We start from the raw sequence: 24,727 nt of genomic DNA, 5'->3' as shown, positions 1-24,727 counted from the left end.
TCATATTTCCCTTCCCCTTTGTTTTAAAACATTCATGGATTAAGTGGATACTGGAGTATATGCTCCATCCATACGGCAACAAAACTTTAGACAATAAGTGGTAAAGCTAATGCAAAATGGGTGACATCCTTTTTTTAATATCACTAACAGTTTACCAAGAAAGCTCTGACCTGTGCCAAGGTTACGTAAACACCTCATACAGTGCTGACGTATGTTAAGTTGCTTTGGCTCTAATATCTTGTGCATTCACTCATACAAACTTAGAAGGAGAATATAATTTTTATTCACCAGCAAATGATATGTTAAAATGCTGAGGAAGCTGATCAAATTTAACATTTTTAAATTGTAGTAAACTGAGAATGTAAGAACATAAGAAATAAGGGAAGCTGCAAGAAGCCATCAGGCCTACACAATTGCTGGTTGATTTTACATGCAACTTATAAATAAGCACCATATGAGGACTTCAGTGAATGAAATCATGGGATGGATTTGTGTTTATTTACTTTCTGCACATAGTAAAAGACAGCAAAAGTGTTTAGCACACCACTTCATCATGTAAATTGATGTTTTGCATGTGTTGCTCTCTATTCTATATTCTGCTTTGTTTAGTTTTTAGTGGTACAAAGAATCACATCCATGCATTGTCATTTAATTCATACAGAGCCAGATCTGTAAATATTCGGACCAAACAAAATTTTCCTTCCCTCAAATACTTGTGTTATCCCTTTCATATGTGTCACTTACTGCCATTACTCTGCCCTCCCACAAGGCACTCCAGCAATGCTGATGGATGCATGACTGAGTAAGTAATTTTCTAGCCACTGTGGAGAGCATGTCCCACCGAGTAGAGGACATTGTGGAACGGGAATGAGAGCTCAAATAGTGAAGAGAGTCAAGCCCCATCCTGAGAACAATGGCAGGTCTTACATCATGCCTTCACTCTCACCAAAGTTACAGTTACATGTCATGATTATCATTTTTTATATGGAGATGGTGACGAGGATGACAAAAGCATGGATAGCACTGATATGCCTGTTACATCAATATTGTCAAGAACTTTAGAAGTATATTTTTTACTCCAAAATGGCCAGGTTGATAACCTTTATACACAGACATAGTGGACATGTTTTTCCAGTGATTCCAGAAGATGAAAATAAATAAATGAATAAAAATAAAAATTAAATCATCACTGGTGGTAAGTTTTGATTAAAGTCTGGCATTTTTGAGAGATGCAGCAACGAAATTGCCATAATCCTTTCTTTCATGCAAGATTATCCCATCATCTGGACTGTTCACCAGCTCCAGCATCATGACGCTGAATGCCTGGCAGTTCATTATTATTATTATTTTTTTTTCAACTGTCATAAAATGACCTGCTTTTACTAGCACGACGTGTGAGTTCTAAATGACGAATTTTTAACTTAAGTTACTGCTGCTGAGGCGGAATACCTACTGGGGAGCACAAACGGCAGCATATAGTTCTTATGCGTGTCTCCTGTAAATCAGCTGTACACTGGGAAAATAATGAAAATGGACAATGGTACTAGCATGAAATGTCAATCAACTGTTATAGAAATACTTCAGAAAAAGAAAATTGGTGAATGCCATCAAATGGCTAAGGCTGATCTATGTAAATATATAAACTGACTTTCTAAGTAATTACTGTGATTAATCTAATCATGAACTTTCAAGAAAGAAATTCTGTAAACTCAATGGTGACTACTTTTTTCACACACTAAGCTCACGGGATTCCACCCGCCACACGGCGTGCCACCTTATGCCTCTGATAGTCCACAGTTGAAGGATTATTAATTTCCCTAAATATGAATTCGTAAGAGTGCATCTGTGGTTGTTGAAACAACAAATCGTATTAATGCACACTTTGGCTCCTTCCAGGCGACATTCTTCAAATATCCCTTTCCTCCGCCCTGAGTTTCACAAGTAACTACATACCTTCCCTCCTCCCTCGACCTCGCTGCACTAGACTTTGTATGTTCTGTCCTCCTCCATAATGTAACAGTAAACCAGTATTCACAGTCTTTCATCTCTTTCACTGGTATATTAGAACTCCCTGTTCCTGCATTTCCCTTTTCCCACTACTTGAATTCTTTCAAGAGGGAGGTTTCAAGTCAAGGCACTTCTTTAGATTTAGTTAATAATTTTATCTCTTCTTTAGAAACTTGGACCTTAGTGGACCATGCACACACACACACACACACACACACACACACACACACACATATATATATATATATATATATATATATATATATATATATATATATATATATATATATATATATATATATATATATATATATATATATATATATATATATATATATATATATATATATATATATATATATATATATATAATTTAAAAAATCACAGTCACACAGACTCAATAAATAAAATATACATGTCAAACACTCATATTACACAATACTTTAGCAGATAAGGTTTTTTGTTACGTTTACTTTTACCAACACTTACCTATTACCTTCTCTTCCTTTGTCCTGCTGGTCTTCCATGTTGCCATCGATAAACTTCACGTGCGTGTTCTGTCACCTCCCGGGTTCTGTGTTGACTCCAGCTGGTGCCAATGAGGAAGATGAAAAAGAACGTCGCCTCGCATCTCTCTCTCTCTCTCTCTCTCTCTCTCTCTCTCTCTCTCTCTCTCTCTCTCTCTCTCTCTCTCCAGTAACACTATTTTGCAACATGTTCACAAGTTATACTCGTACACTCATCTCTTATCTATCAACCTAACACTTTCCTTTCTCCTGCCATTATTAACACTTGTTTCTTCCCCAACAGATATCCTGTATAGCTTCTTTCTCTAGCAATCATTCTCCTCTTGACTGTCTCTTACCTCTTCCCTGCCCATCCTTTTCACTATTTAATACATTATATGACTTGTCTAGACGGTAATTTCCCACTACAACCCTATGTTATTCTTGTTTTAATTCAGGATAGTGATTCCACCCTATTCTCTCCTATTATCTTAACAACTATTTGTTTAAGGCTACATATATACCAGGTACGTAGAAAAGGAATTATATTAACAATATGAATAATTATTCCTAGCACAAAGTTTCAGGCTGACGATGCAGCTTGCCGCGCTGATCCAAAGCTCTGATAAGACAACACATATAGGGCGAGACAGATTTGCCGCCGTCCTTTTAGCATTATTAGTGTACGTACTGTACAGTACATGTCACAGTATCAAGTATTATTTGCATCCGTGCCATCAGATGCACTAAAGCCCCTGGAGAGCAACACACCCGTCACTACGCCCATGGTTGGGGTGTAAGCCTCAGAGTAGCATAAAAAAAAAAAGACTTTTGTGCCATTATCATATTACTGTTCACAAAAGTTTTGGCACGTGCCATTCACATACGTCTACGAGTCTTCTTGTACCTGTTTTCTTGCAGTCACCAGATGCCACCAGGTTTTCGTTTGAATTATCCGGTTGAGACAGGTCTCCAGAGTTTCAAGCAATCTGACATTGGAAAGTTTCGACAATGTTTGCTATGTTGTCGAATGTTTCCTGAATCCATTCCATTTTTAAGGAAAGGTTATTGTAGATCTACTCTCAAGCATTTGTCCCGTGGGCTCTGCTGCAGTCACATTCTTGTATATCTTTATTTCAGGCTTTCGCTCTTATTATATTGCTCTCTCCTCTTCGTGTGGATAGCTGTCACTAGTCACACCTGCAGTGTGAGGGTGGGATGTGATTCTCGTGTGTATGATGATGGCTTCCCACACCTCAGAGGATTATTTCAGCCATCCGCGCTGTGCACTCAAGCATCGCGTGACTGGCAGCAGCGAAACACCAGTCTTGGCGACATACTGACTGATCCACATAAACAATGGGGCGAATGTCACCGAGTCTTTTTCCCCGGCGAAGGAGAGCGGCTCTTGAATATCTGACGGCCCCGAGCCAGCCAGTTGGCAGTTCGAGAGCGGTGAGGGGCAACAGGAGACGACGGGCAAGAGCGAGAGGGTGCCAGAGAGACAGTATCCATGGAACTTCCTCGTGGCAGCGTCTTCGAGGACCGAGCAGCAGCCTCCGGAGCCTCTTCGCCTTCCACCTCGGGCAGGGCCCTGAGATGGGGTTCAGGGGGCGGTTGAGGAGAAGCACTTTGGGTTCGGCCTCTACCGTTAGCAAAGTCTACCACCAGACTTTGACGGCATAGCTTTTGTACTGAGGGCATGTCCCGCTTATCTTTACTTCGATTACGTCGGAACAACTTGAATATTCCAAGAGGCGTCCTCGCTTGTTCACCGGATTGATCAACGGAATCTTTTCGTCGATCAGGGGACTGGGAGTCGATGGAGATTCTTGAGTGTCTCTTAACGTTGGCCAGCACTCCTGACGATGAAGACTTGACAACCTGTGAAGAGTGCTTGGCCGATGCAGACTCCTCTAGCAGGCAACCAGCACTCTGTCTGCGGAATGACTCTTTCTTTGGAATGTTTCGTCTTCGAGAAGCGACTCTTGGTGGTTTGTCGCGAGTTTCCTCCTTCTCGTGACTACTCCCTTCTGTCGGGGTAGGGGACGGTGCTGCTGCACAGAGCTCATCAGATTCTCTCCAGCTGCCCTCCGTGCTGGCTGTGCCACTTCTGTGTCTAAGCTTTACTGTTTCGTTTGTGTCGCCTGAACCATGGTCAGTGGTTGGTAGGCCTGCTCCACGAGCGAGGAACTCTTCCTTTGCTTTTTTAATTCTGAGTGCACGAATATGGGCTGCAGGACTACGCCTTTCAGGCCTCAAGGGGGCCGTCAGCCGCTCATGAGGCTGTCCAGTATCGTCAGTTGAAAATTCCAAGTCACAGGAAGTGTCAAGGTCTGTGGGGGCTGGCGTGAGGGCGGGGCTCACGCTGGAAGAGCAGTTGAACGCTTCGCCAGGGCTCGCACCCCTGCACCTGGACAGTTGTGGTGAAGCAACCAATCCCCCCGAGACGGTGACTTTAACTTCGCTGCTAATGGATTTGTCCGCCTGCACACAGGAACCACTCGCTGATCGCTGAACCTTTGGTGGTAACTCTGCTGGGTGGGAGACGATAACAGAAGTACTCTGGGACTTGAGCACACCGCTGGACGCATTAACAGTCGTTGATTGAGACGATTCATTAGTAGCTTGTCCATTCTTTGAAGGAAATTTGTTATCCGCTCCTACTTGGCACGAATTTAAATCACCCAAAATCTTTCTTTGAGACCGAGGTGACTGCCATGGCGGGCTGCTGGGTGGCGACCGGAAAGGGCTTCCTAATAATTCCTGGTTTTCCGTGATGCGCTTGTTGAACTTTTGTATGATGTTACGGACAGCAGGAACACCTTCATTGACGGCCTCCAAGACCTTTCTTTTGGATTCGATGGGAGGACTAGTTGCCGTGGGTGTCTGGAGGAGTGCAGTGGTGATGGCGGCAGTAGTGAGGGGCTGAGGTGGAGGGAGGTGGGAGGGCGTCTTCTCGGCACACACTTCAGCAACTTTGTTTGGCTTCTGTGTATCTGTTGACTTGACTTCAGTTTCAGTTTGTTCCTTGGTAGTGTTACTTATTGTCTGGCAATTTTCCTTCTGAGAAGAAGTACCCTCTCTATCGGGCTCCTCGTGCTTGACTTCCGCTTTAGGCTCGTTAGGTGAAGAAATTTGATGGAGTTGCTTGGTCAACTGAGCCACCACATCGGGAGCTGGACATAATTTTCTAGTCTTGGCTTTAGTCACGGGCGAGCTGTTGTGGTGGCCGTTCACATTATCATTGGATTTTTTCTCTTTGAGATGCCGAGTGGGCTTCTGAATTATTGCTTCTGAGACATTTTCAGGATGACTCTGACTTCTTCGCCAGACACCCCTACCGCCCTCTTGCTCTTCATCCTGGCTCTCTACAAAGGTGGGGGTTGCACGGGCTTGATCAGGGTTTCTATTTCCTCCTTGAACAGTAAAAATGGTTCGTTTTGTGGGTACAAAGACATCAGGAGATTTGTCAGGCATCTGGTGAGTGTTGGTGGCCACAGCAGAGGGCAAATCTTCATCTCGCCATGAAGCGCCCTTTGGGACGTAAGAAAGTTTGGCCATCTCCGGTCTTCCCAGTTTTCTCCTCTCCAGCGCCTCATCTTCATGCACTGATTTACTAAACGTGTTAGCGAAGCATTCGTCCTTGTTCTCTTGTCCAAAGCTTTCGTATTCTACCTACGGAAAAAAAAAAATACGAAAAATAGTCATATAAATGAAGTGTTCTGCGTTCTTAAAACATTAACAGTGCATTCGATGACAGTTGAGCATAATATGTTTCTACTTGACTACTTGAGATGCATTATCATTGCGCAATGATATGTGACCGGTCTAGAGACAGCTGTGGGTATTTGGAGTCCATTTCAAATATCAACACATCATTTCAAGTAAGAGACACACTTACATAAGGTTAAACTTCGTTCATGATAAATACCTGAGTATGTACAGTGTACGTGGCCTTGACCTGTCTTACCTGAGTGTCGGAGATGCGGCGGGTCTTCAGGTCTCTGGTGGCGCGCCGAGCTGAGGGAAGGATCACTGTCACCTCAGTCACAAAGTCAGTGCAGTCGTCTTGGTCTGCCTCCGGTGTCTTCTGGGGCGTAGGAGTTTCTTTACCGTCTTCTTCTTCTTCCTCTTCCTCCTCTTCGTCTACCACTGCTTTCCATCTTCGTTTGGGCTTCAGTACCACAGTGTCATCATTCACATCATCTACCACGGCCTTCCACCTTCCTCTTGGTCTCTGTTCCTCCACTTCATCTTCTGTGTCTTCCAGCACAGCTCTCCACCTCGCTCTAGGTTTCTTTCTTTCCTCGGCATCCTCCTCCTCCCACTCAAAACTGGAGGAGAGGATGTGTTCTCCGGAGCGCGTGGTGGAGGTGGTGGCGGTCTTCCACGTGCCTGGCAGGGAGATGCTGTCCTCGTCCTCGTCCACACGCGAGGAAGACTGGCGGGATACGAATTCAACATTAACTCATCTTCACTTACCGATTTACACCGACGAAAGTCCTTTACAATGTGGTGCTGTATAATCATTCTACCAGTCTTAACTCACTATTTTTATAGTGATATGTGTCACTCTGAAAGCTGACTTCGACAAAGGAGGAGGAGGAGGTGCAATTGTAACACTTCTGTTAAGAGTTAAGTAGTGTCTTGTTCTGAGATGGTATTAAGAGAAGAGACAAGCGGGTGGTTTGCTGAAGCACGAACACGAGATGCGCCGGTAATTAAATATACAATGGAACACAAGATTGGATAAAAACCATCATCTTGTGAGAAAAAAAATCGGTAATCCTCAGGTAACAAAAACACGAAATAGTTACAAAAAATATTGATTGATGTTCTTGTCTAATAATGCGCGAAATACGATTTTTTTTTTTATCCAATTTAATCTATGTTCTCTGAGAGAGAGAAGTAAACTGCATGACTTCCGTGCTATCATCAATGGTCACCACATGCCTCTACCCTCCCGTGACTTAAGATTTACTCACCTCGGCCTCGGCGGCGCTGGAGGCAATGCTGGGCGACGGAGAGTGGGAGCGGGAGGGTCCTGAGGTCACCGTGGACAGTCCGTCAGAGGAGCGTCTTCGTTGTCCCTCCCAACGTCTGTGTTCTTCTTCCTCTTCCTCCTCCTCCTCCTCTTCTTCTTCATCTTCGTCTTCCTCTTCCTCCTCCTCCTCTTCCTCCTCCTCATCCTCCTCTTCCTCCTCCTCCTCGTGATGGTGCTGTGTGCGCAGGAGTAACTCTCCCAGCGTGGCACCGAATACACTGATGTCCGGCTGTTTCTCCAGTTGCTCCTCCTCCTCGTCTTCCTCAAGGTTATTCCGCTGCTGCTTTCGGTAAGAGTTCTTTCTGGACGGCGTTTTATTGTTAGACCTGTCAATAGCGAAGAATTTTTAAGGATGCAGTGTGTCATTCATGCGCTAGAAAAAAAAAAATCGAAATCGTGTACTCGAACACTAAACACTAGCGGTGGCATCAACTCTGGAACGCTCAAGAACCCTTACCTGCGATCCTTGTCTTCAGCGCCGCGGCGGCTCCGCTTTTCATCCAGCACAACTGCATCTCGGAGCTTAGCGTGTGGCGCATTGGTGGGTGACTTACGGGATCGGCTGGAAGGTGACCTAGCGACGTGGGGCGAGGGCGGGGGACTATCCTTGTGTAACATGGCGATGCTCTGGAAAACCTCGTTGGCTTCCGCTACTAACCGGTCCTTTTCAGTCTGGGAAGGAACACAGCAAGGTTCAACGAGAAGTTGCTATTCTACCGCTCACTCAGGAAAATGAGAAGGCGTCTCAGTTTTTTGGCGAACCCATACAGGCAACTTTGCTCAAACAGTGCAAGAAAGGTGATGGGAAATTTCTACTCCTACTGTGGCTAATATGAGTTTCATTCACTTGCCCATAAAGAAAACAGCATGCAGTAATGTGACGTGAACAAAAACTCAACAAATCCCCATGACGAAGACCAAACTCCACGTCTCTCCACTTCCTGCCACACCCTGCGGAGAGACACCTAACCTAACACTCCACCCAACGCCCTACGCCACAAATCTCGTCATACTATTAACACTGCTACAGGGGATTATAGGAGATCTCTCTCAAGCTTTTTAAACTTCTGAAATCCTTACCGTATCTTCTTCTATATCGTGCACTGTCAAAGGCTCCATGTCGGGCACCGACATGGGCTCTGACGTCACCGACTCAGGAGAAGTGGAATCTGCGAATGAAAGTGTGTTACATTCTGTAATTGTCATTGACATGTTGATAAAGTCATGTCTACCAGCTCTACCCACCCAGTGCACTGCGCGTCCCTCACCTCTGAAGCTCCACATCTGCATCATTTCAAGCCGAAGTTCCTTTGCCATTCGACTGAGCTCAGCGTTCATGGCCAGGAGCTCCTGCGGATCACCGGAATACGAGCCCATGGATGACTGGCCTTTGAGACTCCTGCTCGTCATCACATCGCCTTCCTCTGACTCCTGCCTGGCGCCGCCCTCCGCCTCACCGGCTCCCTGGAGAAAGACGGGAACAGATGCCAACAGGACCGTTTCACATTAGACCAGGGATTCTCAACATTTCCAACATCATTAAGCCTCTCGGCTTGATGTATTTTTCCATCATCCCCTTACTTCCATACACTCTCCCTTCCTTCCCCTACTCCCTCTCCCAAGCGTGCGCGCGCACACACACACACACACACACACACACACACACACACACACACTAATCATTCCCTCTCTATTCTACAAAATGAAATTAATTGAATTATTATTCACTTATCAGGTACATCAGTTATTTAGCTCCTGCCACGTAATTTTTTTTACCCCAAGGGATAAATTTACCTCTGGTTGAGAATCACTGTATCAGACGATGAATCACATGAAAACAACACCGCAAATGTTAACAATGATTACTGTTTACTGGACAGACACTAGATTTTTAATTATCACATTGAAATAACCTAAGTATTGTGTTGTTGATGCAATTTCAAGTGCAACATTTTTTAGTTGTTCCCTTGGACTGTTAATTAAGCGGCTAAAAAAAAAAAAAACTCATATGCAAATCATTCATGTTATCTGGGAGTGGTGTGGCCTGTGTTACCTGGGAGTGGTGTTGCCTGTGTTACCTGGGGGTGGTGTGGCCTGTGTTACCTGGGGGTGGTGTGGCCTGTGTTACCTGGGGGTGGTGTGGCCTGTGTTACCTGGGGGTGGTGTGGCTTCAAAGACTCACCTGGGAATCAGCAGGAAAAGTGATCGCCTCGATGGAGGACCAGGTGCGAGAGGGGGTGTTCCTCCCTCGCCGTGGGGGGGTGGCAGTGTCTCCTGCTAGACGTAAAGAGGAACGCCCCCGAAGACTCCTCTGTTTGTAAGCGACGGGCAGGGAAGGCCCGCTGGCCCCGCGTCGATCCAAATTATGTTTGGACACCAGTGCTTGCTCCAGCCGCTTGGCCTACAGACACACAGGTAGACAACATTCATGATCCAGGTTAATATTAAAGTACATACACTCGCGTACGGATGTCAGAAAAAAAGTTTTAAGAGTAAGACCCAGGTCAGTATTACGTAAAGTACTATTGGTTGGTTTACTGATCATTCATTGAATTTCGAACATGAATATCCTCTATTTTGCCTTGTCCTCCCTATCTTGTCTCAGAATACTCACTCCCGCCACACTCTTTCTTGTTTGCTCTTCCATGCCTCTCTTTCCTATAACTAAAGCTGTCCCACCCAAGCCGTACTCTTTTTCTCTCACCTGGAAGAGCAAGTCACCAGTGAGGTTGTGAAGCTTCTGCACCTTCTTGGAGGGAACCTTCTTGACTTTTCGATGTTCTCGTGTTCGACTCTCACGCCTCCCTGACTCGACCGCTTCCCCTCCTGACGCCTCTCGCGAAGTCTTCCTTCTCTTCTCTCTTTCCTTTTCCATATCCGGAAGAGACATTTTTTCAGCTTCCTCCTTGCTCTCGACTTGCTTATGTAATCCTTCAGGTACTGGTTCGTCCACGGCAACGCTATAACATACAAACACACATGATTTCGATTACGACCAACACAAACAAGACAACTTCCTAAGAATGATTTCAGCATTGTCATGGTCAGGGAAAGATGAACTCTCACCTTCCTTCCTGGGATGTTGTAAGGTCACTGCTCGGGCACTGGACGGTCTGAATGTTGACCTCGGCCCCGGCGTTCTGCAGTTCACGGATCCTCTCCACCAAGGACTCAGCGATCTCGGTTTCGTGGTCCTTGTGCAGCTTAAAAGCGCGCTGGAGAGGAGGGTGAATATATTGCACGTAAAATAAATGATGTATCACGATCAGGAGGCAACGAATGTCAGAATGGATGATTTATTCGTGCAACTGCCGCTTCTGTTTCGACACTCAGCGAGGGAATCACAAATATTTCTATCCTCACATCTCTAAGCAATCTCAGTTTGCGATACATTGATATGAATTACTTGCAAATGAGTTACACTTCCACTACCGCCATCACCACCTCCTCATCTTCCTTACCTCCAGCTGTTCCTTCTCGTTCATGAGATGGTCGCCCCGCATCTCCAGCTCCACGATGCGGGACTTGAGTTGGTTGATGAGACGCTGGTTGGCCTCAGCATCCTCAGAGCCGCCACTGGAGGCGCCGCCCTCTGGGTCGTGAGAGGTGGTGCTGGAGTCCTTCATGATGGTCACTTGGCGGTGTAGCTTCTCTGTAGGACGCGTGCAAGAAAGGTAAAGGTAAAGATGCGGCGAGACGATGAGGGTGTCCTTAGCTATCACAGGGGATACGAAAACTATTTTTTGGTGAAAATAATTAGACTTATGCTTTTCTTTAAATTTTCTCTTTGAGCTTGAGCAGTGGAAAGAATCTGATAAGTTTTTGTAACTTTTTTTCTAACTAGCGGTAACTGTGAAGTTGTATTTCATGAGCTACCACTGGCTGCTATCACACTGCTACAGGAATGTCACCAATATAACCTTCAGGAAATAAAACATTAATAATAAGCCCTGCAAGATGAACCATTCTTTCCCCTCTCATACCCCGCTCCCTCACCCAAAGTTTTGAGGTGCTGGTCAGCCACGTTGTCCATCTTGGAGTCGATGTCCCCCATCTGAGTCTCGAGTGCACGGCAGAGGTCCTCCTGCTGGCGGAGTTTGTCCAGTAGACTCATGTTCTCGTGCAGCAACGAGCGGTATGACCCGTGGCCTCGGCCGCTGTCGTTCCTCTGCAAGTTGGTGGCCAGGTCATCGTCGTCGTCTGCACGTCGCCGTCGCGTCACATCCTCCTCGCTAAGGGAGAAGAATGAGACGAGTGTAAGGAGAATGCATGTGTAAGGAGCTAAGAGAAGAGAGGTTGAGGAAAGGAAAACAAAGAGTCAGGGATTAGATATAGGGAAGAAAACAATTTTCGTGGCCAACAAAATTCTCGTGTACACGTTGGCACAATACATTTTAGCAACATTTTCTTCGCAGTTACCGGTAAGTTCCAGCATCTTTGTGTTTTATACTGCGAGATAATCCATTAAAAAAAAAATATCTATAAAAAGAAAACACTGACCACCTATTTTTCAGTTGAGCATCTCCCACTACGTCTGTTATGAGGTGGTGAGGACTGGCTTTGTTGATCCCACAGAGAAAACTCACCTTCCGGAGGAGTCGATGTTTCTGGTGATTTCTGCCGGAGCGTAAGGCGTGGCGGGGTCGTGAAGGGCGGCGGGGTCGTCTACTACCTCCTCCAGTTGCACCAGCATTGCCACCTTCGGAGAGCCCGGGTCCTCCGCCGCCAGGGTGGGCTCGCTGGCTGCCTTGTTCTCAGCTGTCCGCCGCAGTGGGCACAGGCGGAGGAAGAGAGGAGTGATTACCAAGCCATTGTGAATTATTATAATGATATAATTTTCTGTCATTTCCCTCCAGTTCCTCTTACGCATTTCTCCTTCTCCACCTTCCCTTTTCTCGCACTTTACCGTGGCAATAATATTTGAAATCATACATATGAATCATAATTTAAAGTTTTATTTTTCTCTCTGCTTTTTTCTTATCTCGTTCCTCAACTCCACAAAAATAATAAAATAAAATAAAATAATAATTATAAATTATGATTATAAACTAATAATAATAAATTGATAGCTAATAAATAAATAGATAATAAAATAATACTAAATTTTCCCCTTTCGATTTTGTCCACGGAGCGCCACCCACCCTGCAGAACTGGCTCATCCGTGTCTCTCTCGCCGAGGGAGAGGCTGGAGGCGCGAGAGTGTAGCGTTGGGCCCACCAGATCCGCCACCATCGAAGACTCGGACTTCGACCTACGGTGAAGAAAGGTGTTGGTGGTGATGTTTGTGCTGGTGTTGTTGTTATTGTTGGTGGTGGTGGTAGATGATGCAATAAGAAATCGCCTTCAAATTGAATCATAAAGAATCAGCATCCATTAATGTGAATGTGTTTTAATAAGGTGAACATAAAAAAAAGATAAAATAACAATCAAATAAAAAGTGGCATGACCTTCAGACTCATTATAAAAACAGTACTTTGAAAATTTAGTAAATCTCTCTCTCTCTCTCTCTCTCTCTCTCTCTCTCTCTCTCTCTCTCTCTCTCTCTCTCTCTCTCTCTCTCTCTCACCTAACCAGACGGACGAGCTCTGGACTTTTGGGTTTCTCCTGTACTTCCTTCTCCGGTGCTTTATAGTTCGGATCGAGCAGCGCAATGGTGGATGACTCGGGTCGGATGCCGCGCCGCTCCTCCCACTCGTACAGCCTCTTGGTGAACGTCTGGCTGATGCCCTCGAAGCGGAACTCCCCCGTTGAGGTCTTGATGTAGATTTCTTTCTTCTTGGCCGGGCCGCCTCGAGCCATCGCCTGCCGCATCTTCTCCAGCCTGGTGTTAAAAGTGAGGGAAGGTTTAGAAGGAAGCACAGACTGGGTGAGTTAAAGGAGACGTGTGGTGAGTGTGTACTGAGAGGAAAGGAGAGAGTGACTGAGAAATGTATATATTTATAAAGGAAAGAGAAGAAAGACTATCGGTGCCTTAGGCTATCAATACTTCTAATAATCTTTCATTACTCCAAGCCACCCCTCACCTTGCTTGCCTCTCGAGGAACTTCTCCTTCTCCCTTTCTAGCCGCTGCTTTTCCCTCTCCACCTTCAGCAACTCCTTCTCTAACCACTGAAGCTCCTTATCTGATTTGTCCCGTCCCTTGTTGCCGCTCTCTGCCTTGCTCTGCAGCTTCCAAAAAACAAAGATCAGTTATTGTTCTCAAGAAAATCCTAGAGCAAAATTCACAATGCATTGATATAAACACGCGTCCTCAGTGTGATGACACTGCTGTGTAACAAAAGGTGGTTTGTTCACTGTATGTAGTGATGGTTACTTGAGTACGTGTGTACAAGTATAATTTTTAAGACAGTATTTTAGTTAGTCAGTCAGTCAGTCAGTCAGTCAATTGGCAAGTCAGTCAGCCAGTCAAACAGTTCTTATGCACTGTACCAGTAAGCAGTAACAAAACTACAACTACCTTATCACATTATGGTCTGCGGTGGATCAAGGTAAGATATAGGTACTGGAAAGGCGTGACCATCACAGCTTCTGAACTTACCACAGGACCTTTCTCAGTCTTGCTGGACTTGCTCTTCTTGATCTTGTGGCCGGATCCCTTCCTGTCCAGTCTGGGGCTGGCAGCGGGGCCTGCCATGGACGCCTTCGCCAACACCTGACTCGTGGAGGCTGAACATTTTATCTGACCCTGACCGGATATGCTGCCAGATTTGTGTGGCACCGGAGGCGGAGGAGCAATGGGCTTGGCCTGTATGCAGCTGACGGAGGCTGAAGGTTTTACTTGCAGGTGACTTGCCGCAGTCTTGATGTGGCCGTGAGAGGCTGAGGCCTTGATCCTCTCCCACTCAGCCATTTTGCGATTGAATTCCTCACCGAGATTCTTCTGCAGCTCCTCCACGTTCTGCTGACTTTTGCCCACCAAGGCCTTGCGGATCTCCCATTCGGTCAGTTTCTTCCTAAAATCAGCGGGGAGGTCGTCCTCGCCGTGCACTTTGGTCTTCACATCTTCCTGCCCCCTCGGGAGATCGGGTTTGCCCTGTGGCGACAGTCACGTGACAGATGCACATGTGTGGTGCAGTCAGTGTTATTAATGACAAATATAGCAACCAGAACAAAATTATTCACAGAGATTCACATTCCTACCGCTCAAAACGCCAATAAGTAAAAATGAAAGGTGGGTTAATTAGTAACAGTTACTCTGGACTGATATAAATTCAGCTTTCTTTTCAGTAAAATTTAGTAAATGAATAGGTTTTAAAAGAGCAAGGAGGACGAGGGTAAGACGAAGCGGTGCCGGGATGGCTGGGCGGAGGGTCCTGAAAAGTCACATACTCGTTCCCGCTCCCGCTCCTTCATCTTCTCCCACTCATGAAGCTTCTTGCGAAACTCGTGAGGCAAGTTCTCCTCGGGATGGACTGCGCCAGCAGAAGCTCCTGGCAAGGGTGCAGGGACGGGACCTCCTTGACTTGTCCCGCCCTTCAACTTCTCCCATTCTTGCAAGCGGCGGTTGAACTCCCCGCTCAGGCTCTTCTGCAGGTCAGCAAGGTTCCTTTGCACCCCTGACGAAGAGAAACCCCACGTAACGACTCTCTCTCTCTCTCTCTCTCTCTCTCTCTCTCTCTCTCTCTCTCTCTCTCTCTCTCTCTCTCTCTCTCTCTCTCTCTGCATACGTGTGTGTGTGTGTGTGTGTGTGTGTGTGTGTGTGTGTGTGTGTGTGTGTTTGTGTGTGTGTGTGTGTGCGCGCGGCACTGCTCACCGGAGGGCTGCGGGGAGGGAGTGGGATGAGGTTGGGGCGAGGGCGTGGAGGTGCTGTGGCTGTGGGAGGCGAGGGTGTCGGGGGAGGCCTCCAGGGACATACTTGGGGAGCTGGAGTCGTCCAAGGCGGAGGCGCCCACACCTGGGAGAAGAGCGTGCAGGTGATGCGCCAGATACGACAAGGCTACGAAAGAGGAGAAGCATTATTGCTGTAGTTATACTGCTACTACCACTACTACTACTACTACTACTACTACTACTACTTCTACGACTACTGCTACTTCTACTACTACTACTACTACAACAACTACTACTACTACTACTACTACTACTACTGCTTTTACCATTATTTCTACAACTAAGGCTTTTACCAATATTTCTACTGATACTACTACCACTATTTTTACCATTACTATATATTACTACTACTGTCTACCATTACTACTACTATCCTCCTCAAAGCGACAGTGATTTCTAGAATTCCCAGAGTAGATATTTTCTCAGTAGAGAGAGCATAAATATATTAATAACTGGCATCTGCATATAGTTTCAACCTCAAGCACACAAGCTACTCTATAAACAATTACTGTGCATCTACTTATGGCCTCAACGTTTAACACACAAAGCACACTAATTGTACTAAGCATATATATATTTCTTTAAATGTTTGTTTGTACTATTACCTTTTTTTTTTTTGCTACCTTGCGCATCTCATTAGTATTTTGTTTCATGTGAATTGCCACAAAAAAAAAAAAAAAAACACGAAAGTCACTAACCTTATTCAAGCCCCAAGGAAATAGCATACGCTAAATACTAACACACACACACACACACACGCATAAAGACTCACATAAGTGGTCGGGAGGAGCGTCGAAGTGGAAGGTAGTGGTCTTCTTGCTGGGGGAGGGCGGCAAGGAGGAGGAGCCCGCCGCCTGTACGAGCTCCGCCTTGATGTGCTGGTGCTGCTGGCCCGTCAGGAACGCCTTCTTCACTTTGGTCCAGTGGGAGGCGCGGCGTGGAGAGGGAGGCGTCCTGGGGAGGAGGAGGGGCGTCCGAGGGTCCAGCTACGGAAGGCGCAGTGCAGGAGGTGGGGAGAAAAACAATACACGAGTGATCTTAGTAAGGAATTAATTATGTCTCCTACACTTTATTAACTGGTATTTTGAGAACTAAAATTCACACACACACACACACACACACACAACTAGACATTCACTAAATTAACCATAGTTTTGCGTTAAGCCTCCCCAATCTACTGTACATTTTCAGAATTTTCAGTGTATATATATATATATATATATATATATATATATATATATATATATATATATATATATATATATATATATATATATATATATATATATATATATATATATATATATATATATAGATAGATAGATAGATAGATAGATAGATAGATAGATAGATAGATAGATAGATAGATAGATAGATAGATAGATTGATTGATTGATTGATATACCTGGGAGGGCGAATTCTTCCTACGACGGACCTCTGGAGATCTCGGGGGAGGGCGTGGCTTCTCTCTGACCTGCGTATGGAGAACACTCGTAAACAAAGGTCCCTCAGGAAGACCCAAGGCCATCCTGGGAGTGTCAAGAGGCCAGTAACAGATGGACAGTATTAGAATCACCTTTTCTATTTATTTTTCTCATGGTTTTAAGAATACGAGTCTTCCTTTATCAACCATTCTTAAAGACAGGATGGATGGAAGGAAAGCTTCTTGGGATGAAGTGAAGGAGCGGCCACTGGGTTGAAGAGCAGTGGAACCTTGAGGGTTGTTAATAGAAGGGTCCAGGGAAGGCCGTCTGGCTGGTAGTGGGGTAAAGGAACGAAGGAAGGGATAAAGGTAAAGGACGGCTGAATAAGCTAATTAAGGTTACTAACTTCACAAGGTTTATCTGGATGTTCTTATTGCTATGTAAAGGAGAGTGAGGGGAAGAAATATTGGTTGACTGATTGCCCATTTGGCGACGCAGGATCATACGGCGCCGTTCTAAGGTGAAGGTGAAAAAAGTCGTCAGCATTTGAGGAGCTGCCTACCTGCTGCACATGACTGAGGTCCTCGCTGGAGGGCACGGTGATGGTGAGCTGCGGCTTGGCGCGGCGCACACCCAGGCTCGTGGTGGGGCTGGGCAGAGCGGGCACCTCCTCCTCACGGGGCCCCACCCACACGCCACCAACCTCCCACTCCCCCTCGCTGCCGTCCGTAGCGAAACAGGTGGAGCCTCCGGGGTCCACCGTCTCCCCTGCCTGACCGTCGTAGTCCACCTCGTAATCCTGTGCGGCATGGCGAGGTGCAGTTAAGATTACATCCAGGGGGGGTCATGTCAATTTATGTAAAACTAACTCGTCTAGTAGTAAGAGTAGTAGCAGCAGTAATTACAGTATCATGTAGAGTGACGTACCACACATCAGTCCCCGGCAAACACTCTCACCTCTGGATCTGACGCGGCCGCCACCTCGACAGCCACTCCGGGGTGGCCGCGGCCTGGACGCTCCACCGTCGATTTCCGATGTGCGAACGTGGACTTTTTTCTCACGCTGTCCCTCCGCGTGCTGATCATGTTCTTTACCTGTTGGAAGAGAGGATGTCACCTCTGTCAGGGAAAGAAATACTCTACTTTTCTTGAAAACATACTATACGTACTCACAAATAAGAAATCCTAAGCTATAGACGTGCAAACAACAAAAGCCTGTTCATGCGAGTCGTGTAATGTACTATATAATCATACGTACGTACTACAGTGAGGGAGGACACTGACTGACCTGAGCGGAGCAACGACACGTGACCTCACCTTAATATCAAACCGACCCTCTGACGGTCCTAGTCTGTGCACTACTCGTATTGCTTCAAACATGACCCGCCACCCTCACTGACCCACTACCCTGACCTGCCTGAGCCCCGGCTGACCCACCTTGATCCCAGCTGGTCCACCTCGTCCCCAGTTGGTCCACCTTGGCCTCAGATGACCTACCATGCCCCATGCTGAGCGGTGACCCTTCTTCTCCTTGTCGTGTGCCTGGGTTGGGGGTTCCCGGTCGAGGGTGGCAGCGCGCAGGTCCCGTTCAGTGGTCGAATGCCGCCTCACGGGGGACTCTGGCAGCTCCAGCAGCTCACCTGTGGAAGGCAGGCAGGTGTGAGAAGAGAAGCAATAATGAACAAGATGAGCAAAGATGAAGGTAATGAGAGGGAATAAATGACGTACAGTGGAGAATAATATTGTCGGAGGTATACTTGAAAAGAAACAATAAGAAAAAAATACAAAATAAAACGTAAAATTTGGTCAGAACATGAGTGCGATGGGTCTTGTCCATTACAGGAGTAGCAGAGGTAGCAACAGCAGCAACACCAGCAGCGACAAGAACAACAGCAGCACTGGCAGGAGCAGCGGCAGGTTTCGTAACACGACGTGGTGCTCCAAGTGATCTTGTCGCTGACTCAATCCCTCAACGAGTCCAGCTTTTTAAGTGTCACTGTCAGCGTGATGCATGACCCATTTTTTTTATTGGTGCTTTACCAAAACGTCTGATATTACCAGCGCTAACAGTTAGATCGTAACGTTAGAGATAGAAAAAAATCTCGATTTCACGAAATTCAATTAGTTAAAATCGTAAGATCTCTCTCTCTCTCTCTCTCTCTCTCTCTCTCTCTCTCTCTCTCTCTCTCTCTCTCTCTCTCTCTCTCTCTCTCTCTCTCTCTCTCTCCATGTTGTACTTCGAAACCTTGTCTTCACACATGCTCATTATGGGTTATCGGAGCTGATGCCACACTGTTCCTTAACGCTCCGGCAACAGTAAATAATCCAGACAGTTATGTTCCGGCGACGTGAATGGGTTCTCAGCTTCGCCCAAAGCCAAGATGGTGTTAGATCTGTCAGGGGCACAGCCGAGGCAGGGGTGGGGTGACGGCACGCGAGACAGAGACCTTATGACTCTAGGCAGGGATACGACGCGAATATTTGGGGGAATAGGCGGAAGAGAGAGAGAGAGAGAGAGAGAGAGAGAGAGAGAGAGAGAGAGAGAGAGAGAGAGAGAGAGAGAGAGAGAGAGAGAGAGAATGTTTTCCTTACCCAACACTACCTTTCTCCTCACTCTTTCTACACACACACACACACACACACACACACACACACACACACACACACACACACAGCTGGCCTCCATCAATAACTGTGCACACTCTCGCTACATCATAGGTGCCACATACCACACCTTGTTATGCTGGACACTTTCCATCACACACCTGGCCGCTACCACCACCACCACCACCACCACCACCACCACACACTCGCCTTTCCCTTCCGAGCATTTAAAACACTTTGAGGAAACAGTTTTTGAAGGTTCATTCCTTCCCCGTGACTGGTGCTTAAGATTCTCTCTCTCTCTCTCTCTCTCTCTCTCTCTCTCTCTCTCTCTCTCTCTCTCTCTCTCTCTCTCTGGCAGTATGAGGGGGAGGGGGGGAACGTTGGAAACTCCAACACAACACCTGAATAAACCCTTCCCCTTCCCCATCCTCCCCTCCCCAACTTCCCCTCACTTCCCCTCTCCCCAACCTCCTTTCACCTACCCTCTCCCCAGCCTCCCCTCTCCTCCCTCGCCTAGTTATATCTGAAAGAGAGTTTTACCCTAACCTCGCCAAGTGACTGCGAGGGGAGGGGAGGGGAAGAGTAGGGAAATGAGGGGAGAAGAGGAGGAAGAGAGCGGATGAAGATTGGAAGGGAAAGGATGAGGAAGAGGGAGAGAAGGGATGGAAAAAGAAACGAATGCATGAGGAACTGGTGAAGGACGAGAAGAGAGAGAGAGAGAGAGAGAGAGAGAGAGAGAGAGAGAGAGAGAGAGAGAGAGAGAGAGAGAGAGAGAGAGAGAGAGAGAGATGAAGACATTTAGACTAAATAAATAAAGTAAGTAAATGGAAGGTTACAGCGGAGTGGATGACGAAACCAACAAAAATGAAAATGAAGGAAAAACAAACAAAAACAGAGTGAGGATGGGATGGGAGAAAAGTATATATGTGCACGAACTAACACAACGTAAACAAAAACAAAAAGAAAAACGAGAAGTAAAAAAGAACACAAGACGAAATAACAAAAAAGAAAAAAAAAGAAATTGAACTAAATATCCACTTAAAATGAATTACGTAACTATTAAAATGAAAATTAATACTGGCCATCTTCCACCTACAGCAAATGCGTTCACAGGACAAAAAAAAAAAAAAAGTCAGGAATTCAGCACGAAGTAGAATGTACTCGTATATATAACTAGCAGAAGAAGAGAGAAGGAGGAAGGAAAAAAGGTTGGAGGAAGAAGAAGAGGAGAAGGCATGGAGAGGAAAAAGGGGAAGGGATTAAGGGATTGCGCAACAGAGAGAGAGAGAGAGAGAGAGAGAGAGAGAGAGAGAGAGAGAGAGAGAGAGAGAGAGAGAGAGAGAGAGTCGGGGCATATATAAAAAAAAAGGGCTGAGTAAGAAAGGAAGAAGTAGGACAGTTTGAATGGAGTTGGAAGGGAAAAAAAAGAATGAAAGAGGAAGGATAGAAGGGAGGAGGGAAGGAGGATGGAAAAGGGGAAGGCAGACACACTTGAATGAAGAAATGGGAAGCAGGGAAATAAAAAAAATAAGAAAGAAAGGCAAATCTACAAAGATAATGGGCAAATTATAATTAGGTTAATGGAAATAATAATAAAAAAGAAAATGGTTAAAGTGTGTATATATATATATATATATATATATATATATATATATATATATATATATATATATATATATATATATATATATATATATATATATATATATATATATATATATATATATATAGAGAGAGAGAGAGAGAGAGAGAGAGAGAGAGAGAGAGAGAGAGAGAGAGAGAGAGAGAGAGAGAGAGAGAGAGAGAGAGAGAGAGAGAGAGAGAGAGAGAGAGAGAGTGTTGAAAGCGATGTAATACAAAGTAAGACAGTGTAGATAATGGCAGTAGTGAGAATGGAAGAGAAGGAGGAGGAGGAGGAGGAGGAGGAGGAGGAGGAGGAATGTGGAAAATGAAAAGAAAGAGACGTAGGAAGAGAAGTAAGTAAGAAGAGTGGAGGTGAGCAAGGGAGAACAATCCACCACGTCCCACACTCAGCTGGCGAAGAGGTCTTCGAGAGCACATGAAAAATAATAAGAGTAGGAGGGAGTTGGTAGAGAGAGTGAGTGGGAAGGAAGGAAGGAAGGGTCGTGTTTGGGGGGAGGCCGGTGGTGCTTACCTTATGACATCACATAGGGGGTGGGGACCGCTTTATGTGGTAAAAATAGAATGGGGGCTACCAGCTGTCACACGAGGGAAGGGAAGCTAAGGTGAGGGTGAGGGGAAGCATGGTCTGAGGTGAGATCTGAAGGGATGCGGTGGAGGAAAGAAAGAAAGGGGGAGGAGATGGGGAGTCGAAATGTAAGGCAATAGGATGTGGTGGGTAAGACAAGGAAATGATTACACAAGTTAATGATTCCTGTGGGCGAGGGCAGCTGAGCAAGTAGAGTTTGTCTGCTGTGTTCTGATCAGTAGTTCGAGACCCTTCCGTGTGCATTGCCCTTTGTCTGTACCACGAACCCCAACTCCTGTACGTAGTTGGCTTATTTTCCCAGCGAAAGCAATCGTTCAGAATATATTCACGCGTTGAAAGTTCCTCGCACACCCGCGTAAAAACAAATCTTCGCAAATATAGATTGAAATTAACTTATCACCATTGATGTCACGAATGAATTAGATTTACAATATATATATATATATATATATATATATATATATATATATATATATATATATATATATATATATATATATATATATATATATATATATATATATATATATATATATATATATTTTTTTTTTTTTTTATATGTAAGAAGGACACTGGCCAAGGGCAACAAAAATCAATAAAAAAAATGCCCACTGAAATGCCAGTCCCGTAAAAGGGTCAAGGCAGTGGTCAAAAATTGGTGGATAAGTGTCTTGAAACCTCCCTCTTGAAGGAATTCAAGTCATAGGAAGGTGGAAATACAGAAGCAGGCAGGGAGTTCCAGAGTTTACCAGAGAAAGGGATGAATGATTGAGAATACTGGTTAACTCTTGCGTTAGAGAGGTGGACAGAATAGGGGTGAGAGAAAGAAGAAAGTCTTGTGCAGCGAGGCCGCAGAAGGAGGGGAGGCATGCAGTTAGCAGGATCAGAAGAGCAGTTAGCATGAAAATAGCGGTAGAAGACAGCTAGATATGCAACATTGCGGCGGTGAGAGAGAGGCTGAAGACAGTCAGTTAGAGGAGAGGAGTTGATGAGATGAAAAGCTTTTGATTCCACCCTGTCTAGAAGAGCAGTATGAGTGGAACCCCCCCAGACATGTGAAGCATACTCCATACATGGACGGATAAGGCCCTTGTACAGAGTTAGCACCTGGGGGGGTGAGAAAAACTGGCGGAGACGTCTCAGAACACCTAACTTCATAGAAGCTGTTTTAGCTAGAGATGAGATGTGAAGTTTCCAGTTCAGATTATAAGTAAAGGACAGACCGAGGATGTTCAGTGTAGAAGAGGGGGACAGTTGAGGGTCATTGAAGAAGAAGGGATAGTTGTCTGGAAGATTGTGTCGAGTTGATAGATGGAGGAATTGAGTTTTTGAGGCATTGAACAATACCAAGTTTGCTCTGCCCCAATCAGAAATTTTAGAAAGATCAGAAGTCAGGGGTTCTGTGGCTTCCCTGCGTGATATGTTTACCTCCTGAAGGTTTGGACGTCTATGAAAAGACGTGGAAAAGTGCAGGGTGGTATCATCAGCGTAGGAGTGGATAGGACAAGAAGTTTGGTTTAGAAGATCATTAATGAGTAATAAGAAGAGAGTTGGTGACAGGACAGAACCCTGAGGAACACCACTGTTAATAGATTTAGGAGAAGAACAGTGACCGTCTACCACAGCAGCAATAGAACGGTCAGAAAGGAAACTTGAGATGAAGTTACAGAGAGAAGGATAGAAACCGTAGGAGGGTAGTTTGGAAATCAAAGCTTTGTGCCAGACTCTAACAAAAGCTTTTGATATGTCCAAGGCAACAGCAAAAGTTTCACCAAAATCTCTAAAAGAGGATGACCAAGACTCAGTAAGGAAAGCCAGAAGATCACCAGTAGAGCGGCCTTGACGGAACCCATACTGGCGATCAGATAGAAGTTTGTGAAGTGATAGATGTTTAAGAATCTTCCTGTTGAGGATAGACTTAAAAACTTTAGATAGGCAGGAAATATATATATATATATATATATATATATATATATATATATATATATATATATATATATATATATAGAGAGAGAGAGAGAGAGAGAGAGATGAGAGAGAGAGAGAGAGAGAGAGCGAGAGAGAGAGAGAGAGAGAGAGAGAGAGAGAGAGATGTCAAAGAAACTCCTAAGTTGATCATCACGCTGCGGCTGGCACGAGCACAGCCCTGTTTATGTAAAGGGTGACGATACAGTGTGCAGGAAAGCACTACCAGGATAAGAATGGAGGCAAAAGGAGTGCTGCCGCCTGTCCCCCGTGAGTGGCGGCAGGGAACACCAACCTTGACAGTTTTCTTCATTGTGGGGTTTCCCTCACTGAGCTGGTTTACTGTATCCTGCTGATTGGCAAGCAAAGGGCAATGTGAATAATCTGAGGACTCTACTGGGTTTCCGCGTTGACACTTCATGACCATCAGTGCAGAGGAGAACTTGACGGTGACAGACACGGTGACTGACGTGAGTGGTGAAGTGAGAAGGTTCCTGCCAGATTCACGCTGGTGTGGTGGCGGCGCCTTGCCCTCGGACCAGGGCGGCACTTCATGTCGAATATAAATTGTGATTTGTTGGCACTTGCACATTTGTACCGATTTCTTGGATGGCAACTTGGTGTCTGGTGGGGGGAGGGAAACGGAGGGTGGCTGAATGAGACACATGGCTGCCGGCCGTAGGACATGTGGCTGCATGATTCTGCAAAAGGTTCTTCCTGCAGTAGGGGAGTGAGGGGGACAGCTGCCAAATGGAGGCAGCAGATCTTGTAGGTCTCCTATGCCTGACGCAGATAATCATCCCCAGCCGTCGCCTGCCGCCATCCACCAAGTGTATATTCAGAACTCTAGATTCCAACTCGCTGCGGCAGCCTCAGTTCCCCCCGCTTCCCCTCCCCGCCCCCCCTGCTCCTTGCTGCCAAACGTAGGCAGTGAGTCACAGGGGCGCGCCTCGGGGAAACCCATCGATACCCGCTGACCGGCGCGGTGGTGATCCGTGCATCAGTATTTGGAGGCGTTATCTTGGTGCCGCGGTGCCTGGTGATGGAGGTGACGCACGACACATGATTACGGGCACAGGGCCCCACCTCTCCACCACCTCGCCACGCCCT

General features: G+C 45.8%; 1 protein-coding gene across 6 annotated transcripts in view; it reads right to left on the bottom strand.

Annotated features, from left to right (window-relative positions):
- Positions 1–3,041: 3,041 nt before the first annotated feature.
- The window catches only part of LOC135101956 (uncharacterized), a 40,425-nt gene continuing 18,739 nt past the window's right edge, over positions 3,042–24,727 (bottom strand). For 3 of the 6 annotated variants that reach the window (XM_064006407.1, XM_064006412.1, XM_064006408.1), the window contains 23 exons: positions 18,253–18,455; positions 17,773–17,910; positions 17,378–17,614; positions 16,797–16,865; positions 16,164–16,377; positions 15,315–15,497; positions 14,891–15,117; positions 14,100–14,594; positions 13,584–13,729; positions 13,127–13,381; positions 12,702–12,811; positions 12,147–12,318; positions 11,557–11,792; positions 11,022–11,212; positions 10,627–10,775; positions 10,265–10,520; positions 9,743–9,961; positions 8,829–9,024; positions 8,641–8,729; positions 8,018–8,232; positions 7,502–7,886; positions 6,487–6,957; positions 3,042–6,191 (listed from right to left, as the gene is read on the bottom strand). In XM_064006407.1, the coding sequence (XP_063862477.1) occupies positions 3,885–6,191; positions 6,487–6,957; positions 7,502–7,886; positions 8,018–8,232; positions 8,641–8,729; positions 8,829–9,024; positions 9,743–9,961; positions 10,265–10,520; positions 10,627–10,775; positions 11,022–11,212; positions 11,557–11,792; positions 12,147–12,318; positions 12,702–12,811; positions 13,127–13,381; positions 13,584–13,729; positions 14,100–14,594; positions 14,891–15,117; positions 15,315–15,497; positions 16,164–16,377; positions 16,797–16,865; positions 17,378–17,614; positions 17,773–17,910; positions 18,253–18,455 (7,163 nt within the window). In that variant the 3' untranslated portion in view covers positions 3,042–3,884. The remainder of the gene's footprint in view (positions 6,192–6,486; positions 6,958–7,501; positions 7,887–8,017; positions 8,233–8,640; positions 8,730–8,828; positions 9,025–9,742; positions 9,962–10,264; positions 10,521–10,626; positions 10,776–11,021; positions 11,213–11,556; positions 11,793–12,146; positions 12,319–12,701; positions 12,812–13,126; positions 13,382–13,583; positions 13,730–14,099; positions 14,595–14,890; positions 15,118–15,314; positions 15,498–16,163; positions 16,378–16,796; positions 16,866–17,377; positions 17,615–17,772; positions 17,911–18,252; positions 18,456–24,727) is intronic. The other 3 variants (XM_064006409.1, XM_064006410.1, XM_064006411.1) reach the window with 3 other exon arrangements.

This window comes from Scylla paramamosain, chromosome 7 (genome assembly GCF_035594125.1).
Source record: "Scylla paramamosain isolate STU-SP2022 chromosome 7, ASM3559412v1, whole genome shotgun sequence".
NCBI classification, from domain to species: Eukaryota; Metazoa; Arthropoda; class Malacostraca; order Decapoda; family Portunidae; genus Scylla; species Scylla paramamosain.
This window is presented reverse-complemented; position numbering and strand designations above follow the sequence as displayed.